The 13,987-nt window shown below is 62.6% G+C and overlaps 1 protein-coding gene across 1 annotated transcript in view; it reads left to right on the plus strand.

Annotated features, from left to right (window-relative positions):
* The window catches only part of HMCN2 (hemicentin 2), a 33,029-nt gene extending 19,612 nt beyond the window's left edge, over positions 1 to 13,417 (plus strand). Inside the window, exons 42-79 of the mRNA XM_086857807.1 lie at positions 120 to 216; positions 470 to 631; positions 1,008 to 1,121; positions 1,219 to 1,350; positions 1,833 to 1,970; positions 2,071 to 2,230; positions 2,526 to 2,650; positions 2,735 to 2,918; positions 3,063 to 3,160; positions 3,426 to 3,698; positions 3,797 to 3,987; positions 4,059 to 4,140; positions 4,378 to 4,514; positions 4,621 to 4,762; positions 4,966 to 5,113; positions 5,359 to 5,486; positions 5,608 to 5,764; positions 5,882 to 6,003; positions 6,197 to 6,361; positions 6,449 to 6,556; positions 6,634 to 6,768; positions 7,055 to 7,189; positions 7,299 to 7,483; positions 7,760 to 7,973; positions 8,136 to 8,270; positions 8,341 to 8,531; positions 8,619 to 8,700; positions 8,828 to 9,097; positions 9,858 to 10,007; positions 10,221 to 10,358; positions 10,554 to 10,675; positions 10,769 to 11,006; positions 11,131 to 11,193; positions 11,287 to 11,415; positions 11,533 to 11,853; positions 12,069 to 12,188; positions 12,437 to 12,563; positions 12,683 to 13,417. Coding sequence (XP_086713933.1) covers positions 120 to 216; positions 470 to 631; positions 1,008 to 1,121; positions 1,219 to 1,350; positions 1,833 to 1,970; positions 2,071 to 2,230; positions 2,526 to 2,650; positions 2,735 to 2,918; positions 3,063 to 3,160; positions 3,426 to 3,698; positions 3,797 to 3,987; positions 4,059 to 4,140; positions 4,378 to 4,514; positions 4,621 to 4,762; positions 4,966 to 5,113; positions 5,359 to 5,486; positions 5,608 to 5,764; positions 5,882 to 6,003; positions 6,197 to 6,361; positions 6,449 to 6,556; positions 6,634 to 6,768; positions 7,055 to 7,189; positions 7,299 to 7,483; positions 7,760 to 7,973; positions 8,136 to 8,270; positions 8,341 to 8,531; positions 8,619 to 8,700; positions 8,828 to 9,097; positions 9,858 to 10,007; positions 10,221 to 10,358; positions 10,554 to 10,675; positions 10,769 to 11,006; positions 11,131 to 11,193; positions 11,287 to 11,415; positions 11,533 to 11,853; positions 12,069 to 12,188; positions 12,437 to 12,563; positions 12,683 to 13,022 — 5,958 coding nt within the window. The 3' untranslated portion in view covers positions 13,023 to 13,417. The remainder of the gene's footprint in view (positions 1 to 119; positions 217 to 469; positions 632 to 1,007; positions 1,122 to 1,218; positions 1,351 to 1,832; positions 1,971 to 2,070; positions 2,231 to 2,525; positions 2,651 to 2,734; positions 2,919 to 3,062; positions 3,161 to 3,425; positions 3,699 to 3,796; positions 3,988 to 4,058; positions 4,141 to 4,377; positions 4,515 to 4,620; positions 4,763 to 4,965; positions 5,114 to 5,358; positions 5,487 to 5,607; positions 5,765 to 5,881; positions 6,004 to 6,196; positions 6,362 to 6,448; positions 6,557 to 6,633; positions 6,769 to 7,054; positions 7,190 to 7,298; positions 7,484 to 7,759; positions 7,974 to 8,135; positions 8,271 to 8,340; positions 8,532 to 8,618; positions 8,701 to 8,827; positions 9,098 to 9,857; positions 10,008 to 10,220; positions 10,359 to 10,553; positions 10,676 to 10,768; positions 11,007 to 11,130; positions 11,194 to 11,286; positions 11,416 to 11,532; positions 11,854 to 12,068; positions 12,189 to 12,436; positions 12,564 to 12,682) is intronic.
* The last annotated feature ends 570 nt before the right edge of the window (positions 13,418 to 13,987 follow it).

Genomic DNA, 13,987 nt, shown 5'->3' on the forward strand with positions numbered 1-13,987 from the left:
GAGGGGATGGGGCATTCTTTCCTCCCAGAGGAGGCTGCTCTGATCTCACCAAAGTCCCCATGTGAGCCCCAGCATCTCCCCAGCTCAGGGCAGCCCTCAGCGGTGCTCCTCCTCTGCAGGTGGCAATGGTGGAGGTGGGTGACAGCGGGAGTTACACCTGTATGGCTGAGAACCCGGCCGGGTCAGCCGAGAAGCACTTTGCCCTCGCTGTGCAGGGTAAGGCATCTCCCCTTCCCTGGGTCACTGATTTACTCCCCTCCTCCTCTTTCTCCACCAACTGGAGTTCCCTGTGGCTCTGGAGCTGCATGGCTGCCTCTGTCCCTTTGTGCTGGTCACGCTCACCCTGTGCCAGAAGGTTGAGGTGCCACACGCTCTGAGCAGGCGAGAGGCTTGGTGCGTGTTTCCTCCTGGGAGGCATCGACCAGTGATGGCTCCCCTTCGGCATTGTCTTTTGGGTGCTCTGGAGCAGAAGCTCCCTGGAGTGTGGGGGCAGACCCCGAGAACATCGATGGCGTTGTCAATGGCAGTGTCTCACTCGTGTGTGACATCCAGTCCCACCCGGATGCAGAGATCACCTGGTACAAGGACGGCCAGGTCCTGCAGCTCAGTGAGGAGGTGACCGTCACCCGAGGTATGTTAGGATGAGCCAGGATGATTGCCTGTGCCCCAGCTCTTGACAGCAAGCTCTAGGTCCCCATATCTCCCTTTTTGGATGCCTCATGTGGGTCTTGAGCTCAGCCTTTGTGTTGTATGACACACTCATGACACGCTGCTGAGTGACCAAGGGCTGCATCCTGCACAGCTCCATGCTGCTGCTTCCTGGGAGCTCAGCGTCCTTTCCCTCGGGGCACAACAAGGCTTTGGACCTCAAAGATGAGAATTCCATGGCCAGACTCCTTTAGCATGGAGCTTGGCTGGGTGCTGGGGGATCAGTCTGCTTGCTGCCATAGTGGCCCAGACCTGGTTCTGCTCCAGGCTGTTGATTCCCTGCTCTCCACTTCTTCCAGGCTCTCGGGTGCTGCAGCTCCCTCACCTGCAGCTTTCCAGCTCAGGCACATACACGTGTGTGGCACCGAATGTGGCCAGCCAGGATGAGAAGAGCTTCATCCTCACCATCCATGGTAAGCAGTGAGAGCTCTGTCCCCTGAGCACACACTGAGGAGCTGACAGTGAATCCCAGTCTGCCTCACACCCCCTGTCCCTGCTCATCCTCCTCAGAACCCCCAGGCATCCAGGACCCACAGCAGGAGACACTTGAAGCTGACGTGGGGACAGCCCTCACCCTGACCTGCCAAGTCACTGGTGTGGCTGTGCCCACTGTCACCTGGCTGAAGGACGGGCACCCGCTGGGTGTGTGCAGGGGAACGCTGTGCCACGCTGCCACTCCCAGCCTCACTGCTGCTCCCCTCCAAGCAGTCCTGCCTCAGTTTCCCAACTTCTAATCCTGCTGCAAGAAACCCTCAGGGCTGCACAGGGAGGGGATAGAGCGTGAAGGGGCTGGCCTTTTCCCTGCATGCTTTTGAGAGACCTCAGGTTCATTCCTGAGGCTCGAGGCAATGGGATGTGGGCACAAGACGTGATGGAGGAATATGTGGGGGGGGTGAGCTGTCTGGGTACCCTTGCGGGGCTTGCTGGGGCTGGGGTTTGCCCCCAGACCAGTGGCTCTTTTCTCCTGTAAAGCTCCAGGAGTGAACTCTGCAAAAACCCTGCTTTGCTTTAACAGTGTCCCCAAACCTGGGTCCCGATGGGGGAAGGGGGAAGCATGACAGTGAGCCTGGGGAGGGCTCAGTGGAGGAGCACTGCTCAGCCCCCTTCACCCTGTCTCCTTGCAGAGATGAGCCCAGAGCAGGGCCTGGTGCTGGGGGGGGCCCAGCTCCAGCTCAGCCCCCTCCAGCCCTTCCACCAGGGCCGATACACCTGCCTGGCACAGGGGGCCGAGGCACGCAAGGACTTCACGGTGCTGGTGCGAGGTAGGGCTTGCCCGAGGCAACCTGGTCCCTGCAGGCTCTGCCTCAGAGATGAGCCTTCCTCCCCCTCCTCTTCCTCAGCCTCCCTCTCTCCTCGGTGCAGTGGCCCCCCGGATCAGCAGCGCAGGGGACCCCAGCGAGCACAGCGTGCTGGAGGGCGGCAGGGTGAGGCTGGGGTGCCGGGCAGAGGGACAGCCCACCCCCCACATCTCCTGGCTGAAGGACGGGCAGCCCCTGGGGCTGCAGCCCCCCTCCCGCGCCCGGTGAGTCTGGGGGGACACCCAGGGCCAGAACTGCCGGATGAGACAGGTTGAGCTGTGCTGCTTCTTCCTGTTGCTTGGCCTGAGATGCCGTCGTGCCAGCTCTTTGCTGAGGGAGTATCATCCTGGGTTAAACCTTGGAGCCTGGGAGGGTCACTGTCACCCTGGCAGTGATGCCTTGACCTTGCAAAGCACCTCAGATTCCTCATCCTCGGCCGTGAGCTGAGCACAGAGCGCTTCTGCCCCACGGGCACGTTCGGGACGAGCACGGAGGTCACTGTGCCATCCTCCCCATCAGGGTGTCCCCGGATGGCAGCACCCTGCTCCTCGAGGGGCTGCGAGCCGCAGACTCCGGGGCTTACACGTGCCTGGCCCGGAACAGGCTGGGCGAGGACGCGCGGCTGCACACGCTGAACGTGCTGGGTGAGCGGGGCTGGGACCTGCGGGACAGCGCCGGGGCCACCCCGGCCCCGACAGCCCCAGCAGCCCCTCTGTCCCCCCGCACAGTCCCTCCTGCCATCGAGAGAGCTGCCGATGACTCGGAGGTGGTCCGTGGAGCCCTGTCCGCCGCCGTGACCCTGCAGTGCCGGGCGCGGGGGTCCCCTCCGCTCCATGTGAGCTGGCTGAAGGACGGGCTGCCCCTCCGCCTGTCCCCTCGTGTCACCCTGCTCTCGGCCGGACACATCCTCCGGTGAGAAGTGACCCTGGAGCCTCGGGCTTTGGGGCTGGTTTGCCTGAGGGCGCTGCCCTGCAGTGGCCGAGTGTCACCTTGGGGAGCAGGGTCACCCGGAGCTGATGGCTGCTCCCCATCCCCGTGTCCCATCCCTCGCCTTAGGATCTCCCAGGCACAGCTCTCCGATGCCGGACTCTACACCTGCATTTTCTCCAGCCAGGCAGGAGTGGCCGATCGCAGCTTTGTCCTGCAGATACAGGGTACAGGGCAGGGGGCTGGGGAGGGCAGAGCAGGGGACACCCGGACACTGGTTTTGTTGGCAGAACACACCTTGTGCATTGCAGCCCATCCCCAAGCAGGGTCCTGAGCCATTCCTTGACTGCTGGGGTGGGCTGGGACAGGATGGAGCAAAGCAGAAGCAGCCCAAGAGCAGTCCTCAGGCTGAGCCCCCTGCGGCTGCTCGCAGGACACCGGGGAGTGGCAAAACCCTGCCCCAGTGTCTGGGGATCTGACTTTTCTCCCCAGTGCCCCCCGTCCTGGAGAGCCCCGAGAGCAGTGAGGAGCAGATGGTGGCTGAGGGCTCCGATGTCACTTTCACCTGCGAAGCCAGCGGGTCCCCAGCACCATCAGTGACCTGGCTGAAGAACGGAGAGCCCCTGGGGCAGCAGAGTGACCAGGTGCCTGGTGGCCAACAGCTGAGCCTGCTGGCCGTGGCACCGGCCGATGCAGGCATTTACTCATGCCTGGTGGCGAATGAAGTGGGAGAGGTCAGCAAAGCCTTCCACCTCGTGGTGATGGGTGCGTGTCAGCCCTCTGGGATTTGGGAAGGGCAGCTTAACCAATTTTTTGGGAGCAGTGAGGGGATGAGCCCTCCTGCCTCGCTGCGTGCCTTGCAGAGCCACCCCGTGTTGAGGCTGCGTCCCACCCCACTGAGATATCCATCGCTGTGGGCACCTCTCTAGAGCTGATGTGTGTGGTGACCGGTGTCCCCATGCCCACTGTCACCTGGGAGAAGGATGGACAGCTGCTGGCAAGGCCCTCACTCGTGTCAGGGAATGAGAGCACCCTCCACATTGAGAGTGTTGAGGTAGGAGCTCCGCTTTTTTCTCCTTACCTGGGTTTTCTTTTTGTGCTTCAATTTTTGCCTCTCCTGTGCAGGTGGCTGATGCTGGCTTGTACACCTGCCTGGCCACTAACCCTGCAGGGGAGGACAGCAGGAGCTTCCATCTCAGCATCCAAGGTAGTGTGATCTCAGCAGTGCAGTGAGGAGGGGGCTAGCAGGAGCATCTGAAGGATGGTCCAAGCCTTGGGGGACCAGAGAGACAGAACATCCTTTTTTGGGGTTGGTGTGGGCTCCAAAAGAGGGATCTGGAGCACAATGGTGGTCCTGCAGAGTCTGGGCCTGTGGACAACTCATGGGGACAGGGACAGAGGTGTCCAACCCACGAGGGACACCCCCCTGGCCCATGTCCCATAGGACCCCCCAGCATCGCCAGCACCGGGGAGATCCCCATCATCACGGCTGTGGCAGGGGGGCAGCTCCTCCTGGAGTGCCCAGTGGGGGCTGAGCCGCACCCCAACATCGAGTGGCACCGGGAGGGCTCCCAGCTGCAGGTACCTGTGACAGGACCGGGCTCAGGGGCTGCGATGCACCAGCGGCATGGGGCTGGTGCTGGCCTGATGCTGAGGATGCTGATCCCCGGGGTCCCGGGGGTTTTAGGAGGATGCCCGCAGGCAGGTCCTGGCGCAGGGGCGTTTCCTGCAGCTCCGGGCGGTGGCTGCAGAGGATGGTGGCGAGTACAGCTGCAGGGCCACCAGCCCTCCTGGGGACACCGGCCCGCGCGTCCGGGTGCAGCTTCACGGTGAGTGCTGCCCTGCCCTGGCCCTGAGCGCCGGCTCCTTCCCGGTTAAACCCAGGCTGTGGGGTATCCTAGGGTGTCTTTTTGTCGGGTGATGGGATGGCAGCGCTGGACTACGCCCAGCCCCCGGTGCTGCTCTGGGCTGGCGTCCTCCGTCCCTGAGCTTTATTCCACACTCTGGGTGGTGTCTCTGGGTGCTGCCGCAGTGGCCCCGGAGATCCAGGCGGGCCCCGAGGAGGTGAAGGTGCTGCTGAACGCCTCGGCTGTGCTGCCGTGCCTGGCGGAGGGGTGGCCCGTGCCCCGGGTGACGTGGCGGAGGGATGGCCAGCTCCTGCCCCTGCCTGGCAGCGACAGGTATGAGGCTCTGCGGGTTGGTGGCACCAAGGGCTGGCTCTCAGATCATGCCACCCTCCACAGCAACAGGTCACCAGTGTGCCAGTCACCCTGCGAGGAGCTGTGCTCTGTCCTCACACCAGCTCAGTGGGCGTGTGCTGCATGTGGCTGCAAAGGCACCTGTCACCTTCCCAACCCCTGTGCCCTGTGTGATGCAGCCTAGCCATGCAGAGCCCCCACAGGGATCACTTGCTCTTCCTCCTCAGGCTGCAGCTCTTGCCTGGAGGCTCCCTGAAAATTGACCCTGTCCAGGCGCAGGATTTGGGCCATTACCTGTGCATGGCATCCAGCCCTGCTGGCTCTGCCTGGCGAGGCCTGGACCTCCATGTCCTGGGTAAGTGGGAGATGGATCCCTCCTGCGCTCACCCTCCTGCTACCCACTACTGCTGGGCTTCTGTCATCAGTGCAGTGATGTGCTTCTGTCTTCTGCTCATCGCTGCTGTGCCCTCCCACAGTCCCTCCTGCCATCACACCTGGGCCCTCCAACCTCACCCTGCTGGCTCAGCAGCCAGCCACGCTGGGCTGTGACGCCTGGGGGTCCCCCGAGCCCCACATCAGGTGGGAGAAGGATGGCCACCCCCTGAACCTGCACCTCCCACATGGCACCTACAGGTACCTGCAGCACCCGCCACCTTGTACACCAAAGGGTTCACCTGTAGGGTGGGGTTTGCCCTTCCTGCTGTCCCCCGTGGGACAGGGGTGATCCTGATGTGTGCTCTGCCCACCCAGTTTGCAGTCCTTAGGGTCACTGCTCATCTCCAGCCCTGGTCCCCGGGACGAGGGGAGGTTTGAGTGCATTGCCACCAACGCTGCCGGAGAGGCACGGAAGGTGTTCCTCGTGTCTGTCCATGGTGAGCTCCTGGGGCTGGGGGTCCTGGCTTTCCCAGGGTCTGTCACCTGCAAAGGGTTGGGTCCCCACTCAAGAACTGGGCTTGGGGGTGGACAAGAGGGGAAGAGAAATACTCGTGTCCATATGAACAGTGACAGAAACCTCTTCAGCATTTGCCATTCTGCCCTGCTCACCTCCCTCCCTCCTTTCTCCAGTGCCCCCCACCATTGCTGATGACCTGACAGATGTGGTTGTCACCCGGCTGTCCCCCGCAGTCCTCACCTGCTACACCTCGGGCGTGCCCCCACCCACGGTGTCATGGAGCAAGGAGGGGGCTGAGCTGGGCGGCAGAGGAAGGGGCTACCGCGTCCTGCCCAGAGGTACAGCCCAGGGCAGCACAGCCCTGGTGGGGACGGGGCATCCCTGCCGGCCCTCCCACCCCCTCCCCTCTGCCTGCTGTTTTCCAGGAGCCCTGGAGATCCGTCAGGCGCTGCCTGCACACACCGGCCGCTACACCTGCACGGCTCGGAACGCCGCGGGCACGGCCAGGAAACACCTCTGGCTCACGGTGCATGGTACACACTGCTCCAGGGTCCTGCTGCTGGGGGTCCTGTGCCCTCTTCCCAGGGTGGCACTTCTCTGCCCTTCACAGAGCCCCCTGCCTTGAAGCCCCTGCCTGGCATGGTGATGGTGATGGTCAACACCAGCGCGGTGCTGTCCTGCGAGGCCACAGGTGTCCCCCAACCAGAGGTCACCTGGCAAAAAGATGGTGTTGGCATCACTGGAGGTGAGCAGGAGTGTGCTGGGGGCTGGCAGAGCCCACATTACCCGTCAACCTTTACCTAGGGAGAGATTTAGGTGCCAGGAGTTTGTAGGCATCCCAGCATGGTGTGGGATGTCACTGTTCATGGGTTCTCCTGGCTGCTGGCCTACGGGGGTGTGGTGGCCACTGGAGCTGTTCCATGGACAGTCCTTGGGAAGAGGCATTTCTGTGGGGGAAGCAGTCCCTGCACATCATCCATCTGTGCCTTGGCTCAGCTGTGCTGCCCCATCCTGCCCTTCATTTCTGCCAGGTTCTGGGCTAAAGGTGCTCCCCAACGGGCAGCTCCGTCTCCTCCGAGCAGCCCCAGAGGATGCAGGTACCTACCTGTGCATGGCTCGCAACCCCTCGGGCACCACTGCAGGGAGAACCAGGCTCATTGTGCAAGGTACAGCAGTGATCAGAGCCCCAGTGCTCACACCTCTGCTCAGCACCTTCCCCAGCTCCTCACAGCAAACGTGGCTGTGAGCAAATCACTGCCCTTCTGCCCCATCCAGTGCCCCCCGTCATCGCTGCCGGCCCCCTGGAGCTGGTGGTCCTGGAGGGGCTGGAGGTGCTGCTGCCCTGTGCTGCCCGTGGTGTCCCCGAGCCCCGTGTGTCCTGGAGCCGGGAGGGAGCCCTGCTGAGGGGTGGGAAGGCCACTGTCCTGCCCTCCGGGGAGCTGCTGCTCCGCAATGTCCAGGTGAGGCTGGAGCACTGAGGAACAAGTGTCTGCTGCTGCTGCTGAAGAGCATTTGGCCTACTGGGGATGTATCTGGCACAGGGAGAGCCCTATGCAGTGCTGTGCCACAGGCTGGAGGGTTGGGGCAGTGTGAGATTGTTAATGTGGGCTGGAAAAAGTGGATCTGTCCAAACTGTGGCTTTTTAGATGCACAAAAACCAGCAGAGTGGTAGCTCAGCGAGCCAGGGCTGCAGCTGGAGCCCAGAATCAAGATGACTCCCTCTCATCCTCACACAGGAAAGGGATGCTGGCAGCTACTCCTGCACCGCGGTGAACTCTGCTGGGAGGGCCGTTCGCCGGCTCTCCCTGTCCATCCACACCCTGCCCACCTTCACCCACTTGCCCACAGACATCACCCTGAGCCCGGGCGAGAAGCTGGAGCTGCTGTGTGCCGCAGTGGGCAGCCCCCAGCCCCACGTCTCCTGGATGGCCAACGGGCAGCTGGTCACCGGTACCTGGGCAGGGGCAGAGGATGCTGAACTTGGGGGAGAATGCCATCCTGGTGCCACCTCTGTCCCACCTTCCAGGGTCCCCGGGGTGCCAGCATGTCTGGCTGTGGGGGTTGTAACCAGCTGATGGCCAACCGGCCTTTTTGGGGGTTTGCACCCCGCAGATGGTGCGTCAGGCCACAGCGGGCGCAGCGTCCTGCGGCGGGAGGCAGTCGCACCCACGGACAGCGGGACCTACGTGTGCCACGCCGAGAACAGCGCCGGCGCCATCAGGGCCACTGTCCTCGTCTCTGTCAGAGGTAGGTGCTGGCAGGGAAACTGGGCTGCCCGGCCAGCCCTCCTCCTCTGCCACCCCTTTCCCTTTCCCAGAGGCGCCCGTCATACAGGGGGATGCCAGCATCTACCAGGTGGAGCACTCCGGAGGTGATGCCCTCCTCGACTGCCATGCCCAGGGTCACCCTGAGCCCCTGATCCGCTGGAGCAAGGACGGGGTGCCGCTGGTGGCCCACGGGCGGCTGCACCAGCTGCAGAATGGCTCCCTGGCCATCCGTGCTGTGGGGGTGAGCAGGGCCTGGGGGGTGCTGGCACATTTCAGGGTGCTTTCCTGGCAAAGTAAAACGCTGTGCTGATGCTGTTGGTCCTGCTAGAGCACCGATGTGGGGCAGTACCGGTGTGTGGCGGAGAACGATGCGGGCACAGCAGCAAAAGTTGTCACCCTGGTTCTGCAGAGTGAGTGTTGGCCCCCTCCGCACCCTTCTTTTAAGGGACTGCAAACCACGTCACCTCTCAGCCCCTCCAACTACCCCTGGTCTGTGGGGGATGCTGCATCACCTCCTGCATCCCTTTCCCTGCCCAGGTGCCCCTGTGGTGACAGTGACACCAGCAGAGGCGAGGGTCCATGCTGGGCAGCAGGTGCTGCTGCACTGTGTGGTGTCAGGGGAGCCCACCCCCTCTGTGGAGTGGCAGCGGGATGGGGAGCCACTGCCCGAGGGTCCCCACGCTCGTGTCCTGCCCAATGCCACCCTGGTCCTGCCCTCTGCCACCCACCGTGACGCCGGCAGCTACTCCTGCCTCGCCCGCAATGCGCTGGGCTCTGCCGTCGCCCACACCTCCCTGGATGTCCAAGGTGGGTGCCTGCCCCTGGTCCTGGGGGTTTGGCTGGCTCAGGGGGGCTGGGGCTGCCTGCAGTGCTGCTACACCCCGGGGCAAGGCCTCCAGCGTGGTGGTTTGGAGTGATATTGCCTTGCTTGTTCTAACCCCTGTGATTCACTCTGGTTTGTCCTCTCCTCTCTTCCACCGCTCATCTGAAGGCCTGAGCCCAAACAGACCCAATCCCAGGCAGCCAGCAAATGCCAGCCCTCACTTGCCTCTCCTTGACCTTCCTGCCTTAGTTGCCCATGACTGAATTTCTGTCTCCCAGGGGCTCTGCTGAACGCACAGACACATCCTTTCCTGCTGCCCCACGGGAGCAGAGATCCCTGCTCTCCTCTTCCAGGCAGGAGCAAATGCCAGATGCTCTGTGTGCCCTTGTGTGGCTGCTGGCATTTTGCTGCCAGGCATGCTGGAGAAGCAAATAAAAGCTTGGGGCTATGCCAGGACCTTGAGGTTGATACAGTGCAGGGTTTGGGGGTGTCAGTGCCTGTTGGTGTGACGAGGCACAGGGCCACACTCACAACATCCCTTGTCAACATGGCACTGTGCCTGGAGCCATGGGGTCTCTGGGGACTGTGCTGCAGCCAGGCAGGGACACTGCCTGCCTTGATCTGGCTGCCTTCACCTCCAGAAAACAAGATTATTTTGGACATGCAAGTTAGTGAGAGGGGAGTCAGGCAAGCACCCTGCTCTCCCATGGGTGCTGCTGCCTGACCCCATCCCATTGGCCCCAGGGGAGCTGCACCAGGTGAAGGGCAGCCTGGTCGGTGTCATCAATGGCTACAAGCTCGGTGTGTCCACCCTTGATGCCAGAGTGCTGGGTGACTCTCAGTCCAGCACCGCCACCCTCCAGAGCAGCATTAGGAGCGTTCCACCTGCCATAGGTGGGTGGACATTTCTACCCTCACCCTTGTGAGAGTTTTGACCTCTGTCAGATATGAATCTTGTGGGAAAGGTTTTTATTTCTTTTTTCACCCAAAAAGCAAACCTTTTTTCCCCTAAACCTTCAACTGTGGGTGAGGAGGGATGGGCCAGCCTGGGCACCCCCCGAGGAGGGTGCTGGCTCCATGGTGACACCCTTTCTTCCCCATTCCCAGGGCCACTGATGCGGGTGCTGGTGACCATCATTGCCCCCATTTACTGGTCCTTGGCACACGCCAGCGGGGCAACCCAGAGCGGCTTCCTGCTCACCCAGGGCACCTTCCAGCACGAGTCACTGCTGCAGTTTGCCACAGGTGAGGGGTCTCTGACAGGAGGAGCTCCTGGGGAGCTCCATCTCCCCCATGCACCATCCCTGATCCAAGAGTGAAGCTGAGTCTGGGGGTGCTGTGGGGTGCTGTGGGGTGCTGCGGGATGCTGTGGGGTGCTGTGGGGTGCTGTGGGGTGCTGTGGGGTGCTGTGGGGTGCTGCTCACCATTCCCCCCTGGCAGGGGAGCTCCTGCGGGTCACCCACCTTGCCCGGGGTGCGGATGGTGCTGGCGCTCTGCAGCTGGACAGCGTCATCAGCGGCTCCGTGCCGGAGATCTTTGGCGATGCCGTGGTGCTGCCGCAGGTGCTGGCATTGCCCGTTATCCCCAAGGGACCACGGCTCCCATGCTGGGAGCATGGGGGGTCCATGGCCTGACCCCTCCCTGCCTCTCCCCAGGACTTCAGTGAGCGCTATGTGCGGACGGGCACGGGGCAGCTCTCCGGGGGCTCGGTGCAGAGCTTCCTGCGGGATGGGCGCCTCATCCGTGCCCACTGCAATCACACCATCGTGTTTGACCCCCCTGAGGGGCCACAGCCCCCCCGGGTGCAGCACCTCCGGGCCAGAGCCATCACAGCTTCCTATGACCCAGCCAAACAGGAGCTCCACTTCCAGCTCCGTGCCTCGCTTGATGCAGGTAACCAGGAGAGCCCCCAGGATGGGGATGGAGATCTGCTGTCAGTTCTGGGTGTCTGTGAGGGTGCAAAGGCCATGTCCCTGCAGTGGGACAGTACATCTGATTCTCTCTGCTCAATTCACAGGGGCTGATACAGACCAGTGCCCACTGGGATTCATCCCATCCCCTGGACAGCTGTACTGCATTGGTACGGACCCGTCCTGAAGGGCCGTGAGGATGGCAAGGGGCAACTGGTGCTGCTTCCCTGTCCCCCCAACCCTGTCCTGTCTCTGCTCCCCAGATGTTGATGAATGCACCGAGGGGTCCCATGCCTGCCGCTACAACCAGATTTGCCAGAACACCGCTGGGTCCTATGGCTGCTCCTGCCCCCCTGGCTACCGCACACTGGGTGTTGGCTGGCCGTGCTTGGGTATGAGCAGGGCTCTCAGGGTCCATGGTCACCCCACTGTGGGCTGGCCCACAGCTGGCCCTGTTCCAGCCTCAGTTTCCCCCATCCAGCTGCAGCTCCCCACCTCTTTCCTCCCAGATGTCAATGAGTGCCTGCAGTTTCCCCCACCCTGTGCCTTTGAGTGCCGCAACCTGCGGGGCTCCTATGAGTGCCTGTGCCCCGCTGGCAAGACCCTGCTGCCGGGCGGGCAGTGTGGCACAGCAGGGCTGGAGGGAAGGGACACGAGGAGCAGCGTGCCCTGGGACACTTCCCTGCGCCGGCAGGGGCCCAGCAGCCGCCCACGGGGACGATCCATCTACACTCAGCTCGCCCTGCGCCGCGTGGCGAAGGATGCAGGGATGGCTGCCCGGGCCCCACCCTGCCCCATGGGCTACATCAGGAGGAATGGCACCTGCATGGGTGAGTGTGCATTGGGGAAGGGTGTTGGAGGCAGTTCAGAGACTACTTTGTCCCCGGAAAGTACCTCATGTCCTTCTTGCTGCCCTGTCCACCGCTTTGCGCCCTGTGGTGTTCGCTGTGCTGGGAAAGGGAGGTGAGAGCCAGGCTGGACCAAGGCAGTGGCACCACAGGGGACTGATCCTTCCCCTCTTGCCTTCACACCTCTCGTCCCATAGATCTTGACGAGTGTCAGACACTGAACCAGTGCCAGCACGAGTGCAGGAACAGCCTGGGCACCTACCGCTGCCTCTGCCCCACTGGCTACCGGCTGCTGTCCAACGGGAAGACCTGCCACGGTCAGTGCAGGGGTGCCTGGGGGTGCCCAGTCCCCATGGCGCCCTGGGTGTCATCTTTTTGGGGCTGCAAGTCACTATCCTTTCTTGGGACAGTTGTTCCCAGCCTCAGCTCTCTGCAGTCTGAGTGTTCCTGTCTCGCTGCCTCAGTGTCCAGGCAGATGTAGGGAGGTGGGGGAGCTGGGGATTGAACCCCCAGCTCAGCCATGGGCACCCCAGCACCCTCAGACCTGGCCCCTCTCTCTCTGCAGATGTGGATGAGTGCATGGAGGGCACAATCCAGTGTGGCTCAGGCCAGATGTGCTTCAACACCCGTGGAGGTGCCCGGTGCACGGATGTGCCGTGCCCAGCTGGGTACCGGAGAGGCTCCAGCCCAGGGTGAGTGGTGCCGTGGGGCTGGGGGTGCCCATCCCGCTCTCCTCACGTCACCGTGACCCCGGGTGTCCTGCCCACTCTCTGGCACCCACCACATCCCACGTTCCCCATCTCTCACTCAGGCTGTGCGTGGGTCGCTGCCCCCCGTTCTGCGGCCCGGCCGGCCCCACGCTGCAGTACCAGGCGCTCCCCCTGCCCCTCGGCATCGCTGCCCACCGGGACGTGGTGCACCTCGCCCCGGCCACCGCCCTGCGCCACCGCCCCGTCTTCAGGCTGCTGGAGCAGGACCCCGACAGCCCCTTCACCCTCCGCACCGAGCGGGGTCAGGGCATCATCTCCACCCTGCGGCCGCTGCGGGAGCCGGGCACCCACCGGCTCAAGGTGCAGGTGCTGGTCCCAGACGGGCAGCAAGCACCCAGCATCTTCCTCCTCCTCATCTCTGTCTCCCCTTACCCTTACTGACACAGCCCAGGGACAGGAGGGGACTCAGGGTCATTTCTCCTCCTGTCCCCCTCCACCCCATCAGTGGGACACGTGGCTCAGGGAACGCTGAGCTTTTACCTCTTCTGTCCCTCCCAGACACCTCCTCGCCTCTCAGCTGTGTTCCTTTCACCCAGGGCCAGGCCCTGACTCAGCAGGAGAGTCAGGATCCCGGTGGGGATAAGATGTCCTGCCAACCTCTTGCAATCGGGTCCCAAATCCCAGAACAAACACAGCTCTGGATGGCCTTGGTTGCTATCAGTCCCCAAATGTGACAGTGGCCAGTGAGGGTCTCACCAGGGTGCAGGGAAGGATTCCCTGGGCTGGGGAGGGTGTGGGGCACCCCAGCATTAACCTTGTATTAAATTGAAATAGTATTTTTTTTGTTTGTTTTTTTTTTAAATTGACTTGGTTTCTGTGCCCTCTTATTGATTTATGAAGGTGTTTTGTGACTAAATATTAGCTGTGCCCGAAGAAGGCAGCTTCCTTCAACGTGTGGGAGAATTCCCATGGCTTTGGACACCTCCCTGCCTGGCCTTGGACCATAAAAGGGAGGTTGTCTGGATGTAGCAATGCCAGAAGGCCAATGTCCAGCTCCTGAAGGTCCAATCCTGCCCCAGTGTCAAGTCCCTCAAGCAGCACGAGCAGGATCTGGCCATGGTGAAGATGGAGGCTGTTCCCAAAACACTGTTTCAGTCCTAACTGATGGTGTGGGATGTGGGGTGCTGGCCCCAGGAGACTCGAGCCCCCAGGGCTGGGCCACAGAGGCTGATGGTGGCCGTGCACCTTCCTGATCCTGTCACTGGAGCTGGCTCTTGCTGTGCCTGCCTGAGATTCCCCTAAAAATCTCTGTCCTGTGGGATGGAGCTTTCCTGTCCTCCAAAGCCAGGTCTGCTGTGGGGCTGGGGTACCCTGGGCATGTGAAAGGGGGAAAGGTGAGTTTGGGC

This window comes from Cyanistes caeruleus, chromosome 20 (assembly GCF_971803275.1).
Source record: "Cyanistes caeruleus chromosome 20, bCyaCae1.hap1.1, whole genome shotgun sequence".
Taxonomy (NCBI): Eukaryota; Metazoa; Chordata; class Aves; order Passeriformes; family Paridae; genus Cyanistes; species Cyanistes caeruleus.